At 34.3% G+C, this 10006-nt stretch overlaps 1 protein-coding gene across 1 annotated transcript; it reads right to left on the bottom strand.

Annotated features, from left to right (window-relative positions):
• Window positions 1-5556: 5556 nt before the first annotated feature.
• Window positions 5557-9187, bottom strand: LOC149224972 (vicilin-like seed storage protein At2g28490). The gene is made up of 5 exons (XM_089386372.1): window positions 8753-9187; window positions 8442-8641; window positions 7365-7436; window positions 6923-7225; window positions 5557-6834 (listed from the first exon to the last, which is right to left on the bottom strand). Exons 1-5 carry the CDS (start codon window positions 9069-9071, stop codon window positions 5758-5760), a joined length of 1971 nt encoding a protein of 656 aa, XP_089242498.1. The 5' UTR covers window positions 9072-9187; the 3' UTR covers window positions 5557-5757.
• Window positions 9188-10006: the final 819 nt, after the last annotated feature.

The following is a 10006-nucleotide window of genomic DNA, read 5'->3' as shown; positions in this document are numbered from 1 at the left end:
AAATCCTATACATAGATTACAAAATTCTCTCTTGAAATTTTGACCCAACCCATGTACACAAATTCAACAAACAATCCATTCCATTTGAGTATTATTTATTTTTGGATTAAAAAATTGGGCTGCTCATTATAAATTGATACATAATGCTAAAACAAATAAATCAACCTAATACCATAGTATTAAATAAATAAATGAAATTTAAACTATAATATTAATTATTTAATGAGAAAAATATATAATTATTTTAATATAATTTAACATAATATATAATTATGGAGTTGTCTTTAGTGCGATTTTTTGAACTTCCGGTGTTAGAATTTGAAAAATTTGAGGTGAAATCTTGATTTATGTTCTTTAAATTAGTTTTTTGACTGTATATTTGGATTTAACAACCTGAAAAACCCTAGGGCACTTCGATTGTGAAGAGGTTACCCATCAAGATTGTGATTTCTCATTTTTCTAAATTCCTATCAGATTTTAGAGAAATTAGTTTGGAAAAACCTGAAAAAGCTTCCAAAAAGTCTCACTAAAGACAACTCGTATAATTATTTTAAAAGGTGTAATAATGAGCTTTGGCTGACGATTATTTCAAGCTGCGTTGAATGCTTAGGAGAGATTTCGATGGGACAAAGTGTTAAAAATGTGACAGTGTTAAGAGAAGGTGCTCTGCTCTCTGGAGGCTCATAATTTTTTTATTCGAAATATATTTGGCTTGGACAAAGTGCTAAGAGTAGGTGCTCCACTCTCCGGAGGCTCTATGTAGCAGAATTTGTTATTCGAAATATGTTTGGCCATTCCTAGTCCAATGCAACAGTGAAAAAAAATGACTTGGAAACCTTGGAAGCATTGGGATCGATGGATTACCTTGAGAACAACCACTGTAGAGTCTAGGCAAATTGGATCCGACAGAGATTTCCATATAATTGAAACATTACAAAGATGAAACATGGGGTAGATTTTGTTTGTTTGGTTTTTTCTTTTTTAGTATTTGGGATTTCATAGTGGTGCGAAAAAGATAAAGGAAAGTTCAGATTTGGATTGATTAGAGAAGGTTGGATCTAAATCTAACTGGGACGCATTACAACTGGTTGGAGTTAGGCTCGGAAGAGTGTAAAAACCAACATTACTATTGGGTTTCTCTTTGCACCTTCTATTGCAAATGCTAGTTTTACCTATTATGACATTCTTGATTTCCAAAATTAGTAGTGGTTTTCATCCCATATCCTTAATTTGGAAATTTGATAGTAATCTTTGTTATTGACAAAATCTAGTCTTTGTTGTTGACCAACTCTTTTTTTCTTGAGAGTTTTTATATTGTAAGATTAAAACATTTATATTATTTTCAAAAATACAAATATAAATTGATAGTTCTCATTACTATTCTGCATTTGGCAAACCAGACCAATAGCATAAACTTAAAATTTTATGATTGTCAATGTTGTTCTCTACTCGAAACTCTATAATAAAAAATTTAAATTATTCATAATGTAAAAGGCAAATACTATACTAAGAGAACATAAAAACAACATTAAAGTGGAGTGTTGTTGTACAATGTTTGCTTACTTAGTATTCATTCTACAAGAGTGTCCTTTGGGCATGATGATTGTGATTGTCTCTTAGTGTTAGATGAGGAAAAGTCCATATTTTTTAAGTTCTTGACAAGAAGTAGCTCTTCCATGCATATGATTAGCTCTTGTTGTTCGTCTTCCTTGTCTGTGAGGACTCTTCCCATTAAAGTTTTAACATGCCAATGCAAATTGATAAATTGCATGTAGGAGGTGGTCCTAGCCTTGTGGAATTTTAAACATTAGGTATCCATTCCCTGGTGTCTTACTACGTGTTCATCTCGAAAAAATATTTGAGATTGCTTGACCTATTCCTCCACATTTGAAATAGCTCATTATGTCCCCATAATGTTCCATGGCTTCCCTAATAGTTGGGCTTACATTGTGGTAAATGAGGATGGATTGAGTTTATAAGGTATTAGAGAACTTTTGAGGTCTAAAAAGGTCTCCTAAGAAAAATGTACAACCAAAATAAACTTTATAAGATCCAATCGGATTCAAGATGATGATGTCAACCATGGGATGATTCACCATTTTTGGGGTAAAAAGTAAAAAAGTAAAAAAATAATAAAATAATAAAACTACTTTTTTCAACTTATCTCCTTAACACGTTTTACTCAAATTTCAAGCAGAAGTATTCGTTGGATGCAAAATTTAATTCCTCATCCAAGGAGTACCCATGTTGCATACTTTCGATAGACCCTGCTACATGAAAAATGAGAAATACATGAAAAACGTGATTGCATTCACGGTTTTCATGTATTTCTCATTTTTCATGTAGCAGGGTCCATCAAAAGTACACAACATGGGTATTCTTTGGATGAGGAATCAAATTATGCATCTAACGAGTGTTTCCACTCAAAATTTGAGTAAACCGTAAGAGATAAGTTGAAAATCCGAATTGAAAAATTAGTTTTTTATTTTTTCCCTCTAAAATTTGACGATGTAATGTAATCTTATTTTATTATTTCCACTATTATTTTATAAATTCCATAGGAGGCCCATTTTAGACCTCAAAACTCCCCTAATGGAGAAGTGAAATTAGGTCGTTCTTATCTTCTGCTGCGTTGAGACATTGTTGATCGATATATTAACATGTTAGAAGGAATAAAAATAGAGGAAATGGGAAACACTGTAGGGTTACTCTAAAGAATATAAAATCTTTTACTTCAAGAGAGCTAGAGACCATGTGTGTGGTAAGGGAGGACAAAACCATAGCTCATGCAAGAAGAGAATTGACTAATAAAGTGAACTTATAACTATACACGTGGTAAGGGAGGACAAAACCATAGCTCATGCAAGAAGAGAATTGACTAATAAAGTGAACTTATAACTAAGATAAAGGACTAAAGAGCCTTTGAAAAGAACAAAAGGATAGGGCAATAGATTAGAAGGGATACTAGGGAAGAGGCACGAGTTTAACTTAAGGGGAAAAATTAAATACCAGACAATTAAACCTAGAGAAGGAATAATTAGCAAAAACCCACAAAATTAAGACAAAATTGTAGAAGGGAGACTAAACAAGTTAAGACAAAATCGTCAAAGGGAGACTAAACAAGTTAAGGCAAAATTGTAGAAGGGAGACTAAACACCCAAGACGATGATTAAACCTAGAGAAGGAATAATTAGCCAAAAACCCACAAAATTAAGACAAAATCTTAGAATAATTAGCCAAAAACCCACAAAATTAAGACAAAATCTTAGAAGGGAAACTAGGAGATAATTAACCAAAAACCCATAAAATTAAGACAAAATCCAAAGTATTGACTAAAATTTCTAAAATGGAACTAAATTCTAGATTGAAATGATAAAAAGTGTAAACTTACAATTACTAAAAACACTACAAAATGGTATTGAAGATGGAGGGTTCGCTGAAGAGGCTTCTACCAAAGAGAAAATTCTCACCCCTTTGTCTCAACATATCCATAGATCAACTTGATCAAACCAAAAACTCCAACTCTATTCTTTGCTCTTCATCTCCCACTAAATATATGCATGCAACGATGTTCAAACTTTACAAAATGATCCAACTGCTTGTTTATCATCATTTCTTTCCATAACGAAGGTCGAACTTCCTCGACCATGTTTTCATAAAATTTAAATCACATCTTTTCTTTTCTTATCCATATATATATATTTTCTTATCCATATATATATATGAAAGTGAAGATAACTATATATAGAATATTTTCTTTTCTTATCCACTTAAATGGATATATATATGAAAGTGAAAGATAACTATATATAGAATATCCACTTAAATAGATATATAAGTATATATATGAAAGTGAAGATAACTATAATTGTAGAAGTTCACCCCATATTTTTCCTCAACCCTTATAAATTCTCACCCATTTAAAAAAATAAAATAAATTATAATAAAATTTATTGTAATGCCATTTATTTTTTCATGTGTCATATGAGATATATATTACATCATGTCACCCACTCAACATTGATTTTTTCTTTCCCTATAAATATGTAAATACAATGTCTTCTTGTTGTCTTCTCATTTTATCATCGACTTAACATATACGACTTCTCATACATTTTGTCTTTCTTGTCTTTCCATTTTGTCATGGACTTAACCTACACAATTTATTATATGTTCCCACAAATATGTTAGATTTTAGGCGCAAACAAAAGCAAAACTAACGTAAGTGCATATCTATTGCCATCAAAAGCATTAAACCAACATAAGTATATATTTATGGCCATAAAAAACATTAGCAATAACAAAGAGATTAGTAACCTCTAAGTATAAAAGTGAATAAAATAGTTAAAAAAATCAAATGTCAACTCATACATCTAACTCCATTAAAATATAAATAAAAACAAACCATACAAATAGAGTGTTCTCAACTCATGAGATGGAGAGATTAGTAACCTCTAAGTATAAAAGTGAATAAAATAGTTAAAAAAATCAAATGTCAACTCATACATCTAACTCCATTAAAATATAAATAAAAACAAACCATACAAATAGAGTGTTCTCAACTCATGAGATGGTTTGTAGATGACATGAGACTTATGAGATGGCATGGGATGGTGTATACCAATGGAGATGCCATGAGTTGAGGGGTTGGTGTCACGTGATAAAGGCATTTGACGCTGTGTGCAAAGCAACATACCCTAAAAGGCTCAAAGCTCCTAGGCATGTTCTTAGAGATGAGATTTCATTGTTGATACATGGCATGTTCTTACATAGCTGTCAGTTATACCTGGCATGTTCTTATCGATGAGATTTCATTTTATAGTAGATAAGAATTCAATTCATTGTTGTTCATGGCATGTTGGCTTCTGTAAATTAAAAATAATAATATATTATTTAAATGTAAAAATAAAATAATGGACGTCTTATTCTTAAGAGAGGTAAATTAAGAAAAATAAATTATTATTTTTAAAAAACAATTTATTTTTATTTTTATTTTTATTTTTAATGTAAAAATAAAATAATGGATGTCTAATTAGTAAATTAAAAAAAAAAATTGATTTTGATCAAAACATTGAGGACCCCTAGTATTCATAAATCAACAAATTATCTTCCACATTACTCAAATTATCTTCCACATTACTCATAAATCAAGGTACTCACTTTTGTTGGTATTCATAAAGAAACAAATTATCTCATTATCTTCCACATTATCAAGTTAAGGTACTCACTTTTGATGTCATTCACTTAAATTTCTGGAAACTCAAGTATATAAATGATATAGTTATGAAAAAACAACTCCTAAGATACTTAAGAACATTTTAGTAGTGAAGAAGATAACATGCTTAATATGCTCAGTTATCATTTTCATGAGAAAAGTATCCAATGTAATCAAGTTTGCTTTTCCAAAAAAAAGACATATCACCCAATTTAATATAGAAACTCTCACCCACCATTCACATGCAGGGTGGGGGTGTTGGTGTTGGCACCATACTACCCTTGTGGTGGTGATGGCGTTGACATTGCAATGGTACTCTATTGGCACTCTAATACTATTAGTGAGTGGAAGATTGGTATGAAAATGCTGCCACAGGAACCAGAAACCTTAACAAATGATATGGCAGTGCAAAACTTGGGGATAATTGTGATAAGCATATAGCTATTCAATCTTCTTGAAACATCTCTGCACTTGATCTTGATATTCATTACACCGGTTTCCTTTCTCTCAATTGCGATGATGAGCATATATCTAAATCTTTTTTAAAACATCTCTGCACTTACCTTGATCTCCTTTTTCTCTTCTCCCTTTCCATTTCTTCTTCTTCCTCCCTCCTTTCTCTCCTCTTCTTCCACCTTCTCCCTTTGTCTTTCTTCCTCCATTATTTCTCTTTCTTCTTCTCCTCTCTTTTTCCTTTCCCTTTCCATCCTCTCTTCTTCTCTTTCCCTCTCCCTCTCTTCTTCTTCCTCCTCACTCCTCCTTTCCTCTCTTTCCCTCTCTTCCTCCTCCCTCCTTTCCTCCCTCTCCTTCTCTTTCTTCTCCTCCCTCTCTCTCTCTTTCTCCTTCTTTCTCCTCTCTTCTTCTCTTTCCCTCTCCTCTTCCTCTCTTTCCCTCTCCCTTTCTTCTTCCTTCTTTCGCTGCTCCTCCTCCTCCCTCTCCCTCTCCCTCTCCTCCTCTTTCTCCCTCTCCCTCTCCTCCTCTTTCTCCCGCTCCTCCTCCTCCTTCCTCTCCTTCTCCTCCTCTTTCTCCCGCTCCTCCTCCTCCTCCTTCTCCTCCTCTTTCTCCCGCTCCTCCTCCTCCCTTCTCCTCTCTTCCTCCTCCTCCCTTCTCCTCTCCTCCTCCTCCTCCTTCCTCCTCCTCTCCTCTTCTTTCTCCCTCTCCTCCTCCTCCTTTCTCTCCTCCTCGGCCTCTTCTCTTTTCCTCTTCTCTTCCTCCCTCTGTATCTTCTCCTCCACCTCTTGAGCACAAAAATGACATGAAACAATGACAGCGCCTTTCTGAGTAGCCAAGAAGTCTGCAAGATAATCACTGGAAACACCAAATCCCAATGCCACACTCTCCAAGTCTAACACATTAAAAACGGAATTAACCCCTGCAATGAATTGTGGATGGTTATCTCCCCCATAAGTACTAAACCCTAAAACCTCAAAGGACTCATTCCCAACTGCCAATTGAACCATAGGATAAAACCTAGGCACCATAAATACATCTCCCTTGCTAACTCTGAAGCTCTCTACATGACTCCCATTAGGATACACAGCTTGCACTATCCCCACTCCTTGTGTAACAACCCCAATCTCACTAGCACGAGGATTCCAGTGAGGAATCAACATTGAATCCTGCCATAGTTTATGGACACCATTGTTTATAAATAAAACATTGATAAAGTATCCAAAAACTAATGATGTTATAAAACACATTTGTTACCTTGCTCAAGTTCACCATGAAAACCCCAATGCCACTGTATTTTAATGGCGGATAATCCTTCCTGTCCACTGCAACAGTCCACCCGTGTTTGTTGCTAAAACTGGGTTTCTTCTTCAGTATATTAAAGGGCTCTCTTCTGCTTTTATTTTTCCACCCCAGGATGCCTTGTAGGGCATTCTTTGTACGCAGCATATAACTCTTTCTCATCTCCCTGGCTGAGGTGATTCTGTGTTTCTCAGTCACACGAACTATGGGTCCTGAGTTTTGCCCGCTGAGCAACTCTCTGAGCTCCTCCTTCGAGACCTGCCAACTTCCACTTTCAGGTGAAAAATCATATCAACATACCTTGATTGACATTGCGTGCATAAACTAGCAATTATCATATTGTGATGAAGAGTCAAGTATAACTTCACAGAAACAAAACCATAAATATATATATCACCTTGAAAGCTGTTTGGAGGATATCTTCATCGAATCCTGAGACGACAGAGTAGTCACCTCCAAAGAAAAATATCTGCTCAAAACGCAAAAATCAAAATTAACAAATACCTGCATGATATTCAAAACACAGCGTCCTTCATCGTTTTCCCTGTTGAAATCTATTTAACTTCGCTTATCAGTCTTAAACCCAGTGCAAACCTCCATGTAAATAACTAGTCTTTTTTGATGCTCCAAAGGTTACAAGGGTTTTGATGGGAATTGATAAATAGATATAACCCTACAAGGGTTTTGATGGGATTTGATAGATAGATGGCATGCCTTTAAGTTAATATTGTACAGAAACAAAAGGATCCTCGGTGCCTCTTTTCTGTCAGAAATTCCTGGCACAAATTTGATAAGATGACGAGAGGTCCGCTATGATCCAAGATATTAGCGAACGCAGGGGTTTGCCCAATGCCCACTTCGGAATTGATCGACATAGTAAAAACTTAAAATTCAATCAAAATTTTTGATCAATGAGAACTCCGATGGAAAAGAATTTCAGACATGACGAGAGTTCTCCAAGATCCATGAACGATTCCCGCCACAAATTTGATAAGATAACGAGAGATCCGCTATGATCCAAGATATTACTGAACGCAGAGGTTTGCCGAATTCCCACTTCGGAATTGATCGAGATAGTGAAAAATTAAAATTCAATGAAAATTTTTGATCAATGAGAACTCCGATGGAAAATATTTTCGGACATGACGAGAGTTCTCCAAGATCCATGCACGATAGAACACTGAACATTCATAAACGGAGAACACTGAACATAGGGTTTTACTCGATGCCCAATTTGGAATTGACCGAAATTGTAAAAAATTCAATCAGAATTTCCGATCTCTAATGGCAAAATTTTCAAACAAGTTAGAAATGATCCATGCATGGTGAAACAGTGTGGACATAAGGTTTTCTCAATTGCCAAGATTGATCGACATAGTAAAATATTCAATCAGAATTTATGATCGATGAGAACATAAAAACACGTTCATATTTATATATTCAAGGAAAATTTAAATTTAGTTTGAATTCTAACCTGGGATTGGTCCTGTTCCATAATGTGCCCTGTTCTTCTCTTCGAATCTCTATCAAGAATACCAATCAGCCGAAGCCTCTCCGCCTTCCCTGTATTGAAAACATGGAATACAGACCCGACAGGGATTCTGTATATGTCTCCTACACTTAGATCTTTTTCAACTAAACGATTATTCATCGCCCAACCTAGCCTTGCCTCGCCTGCTCAATTTGGAAAAAAAACCCAATTTAGCTGTTGAAATTCAAAGGCATTACCCTAATAGTACTGTTTTAAGCTTCTACTGTAAGTCTTTGGAATTCGAATTATTTTACCAGTATGAACGTAGAAAATGAAGTCTCCACTAAGAAACATAGGGAGCAGCATAGATTGGGGGTCCAAGGTCATGAAACTCAGCTCCATATGGCCCAAGTTTTCAAATCCTTCCTCCTCTCCTCGAATTCTGACTTGAACCGATTTGATCTCGCCAGCTTCAGTCCTGGTGATTTCCTTAAAGTCACGAAACACCAAGGAACTGGATTTTAAAGCTCTGTCCTGCCATGGACCATGAGATTCCACAGCTTCCACAGCTGCAAATGATTGCAACGCAAGAAATGCGTAGAGAATCAGCATAACACGAGCGTTCCCCGCCATTTTTTCCTGCGTAACTCAGATATTCATTAGTAGAGCTGAAACAAAATGAAGTTCTAATTGAAAGCTCATCGCTGAATGGAGTTGGGTATGAAAATTTATGAGGTTGGGTTCTTTCTGTGAGTTCTGTGTCGTTTGATATGTGAACCGCGGCAGTAGATGGTTGCATAAGGACACGTATATAGCCTCCATGTTGGAGCCGTGTCGGAAAGTTCCACCTGTTGCAAGAGCTTCAGACACTCTCTATATCATGTAATACTTCAGGTAACATTAGATAATATCTGAAGTGGTGGTTTTAACCCTAATTTATATGAAGCTGAATAATGGTGGGTATGATAAAAACAATCAGAGAAAGAACATTGGGTACAGGAGTTATGGGTCAGTTTTACGATTTGGGTAAGGGAGATCTATGCTTCTTTGTTTCTTTTCTTTGGACACGGTTGTCTGCGTATGAGTATATATTTAAAATTGTGTATATATTTATGTTGCTGCGTGAGAGGTAATAATAATCATAACAAAATATATTTATATTATATAAAATAATATTAAAATATACTTAATTAAATTTAATAAATATATTAACTTAATTTGGTATATTTTTATCTTATTTCATGGGTGTTAAAAACATTTTGCTTAACCGTCGAGTAAATTTAAGTTTAAATTTTGTTAATCAATTTAATATAATTTATAAAAATAAATTATTTTAAAGACTGATAATAATATTTTTATAAGTATTAATAAAATAGATTTAATTTTAATATAATACATTATATTTTAAAATAATATATTAACATAACTTGGTATATTTTCTTTTTATTTTAGGGGTGTTAAAAGCATTTTGCTTAACAATTAAGTAGATTTAAGATTTATTAATCAACTTAATTTAAAAAAAATAAGTTATTTTAAGGAGTGATAATAATATTTTTCTAAGTATTGTG

Source organism: Pinus tabuliformis, chromosome Q, assembly GCF_031772625.1.
Source record: "Pinus tabuliformis cultivar Carrire ecotype Pingquan chromosome Q, CPIR1, whole genome shotgun sequence".
Lineage (NCBI taxonomy): Eukaryota > Viridiplantae > Streptophyta > Pinopsida > Pinales > Pinaceae > Pinus > Pinus tabuliformis.
This window is presented reverse-complemented; position numbering and strand designations above follow the sequence as displayed.

Excerpts from the sequence above, each read along its gene's own strand:
- LOC149224972 (XM_089386372.1), bottom strand. The coding sequence starts at position 9,071 with ATGGCGGGGAACGCTCGTGTTATGCTGATTCTCTACGCATTTCTTGCG. Across the intron at positions 7,226-7,364 it reads TCCTCCAAACAGCTTTCAAG|GTCTCGAAGGAGGAGCTCAG; the intron begins GTGATATATATA and ends GGAAGTTGGCAG. Across the intron at positions 6,835-6,922 it reads TCATGGTGAACTTGAGCAAG|GATTCAATGTTGATTCCTCA; the intron begins GTAACAAATGTG and ends AAACTATGGCAG.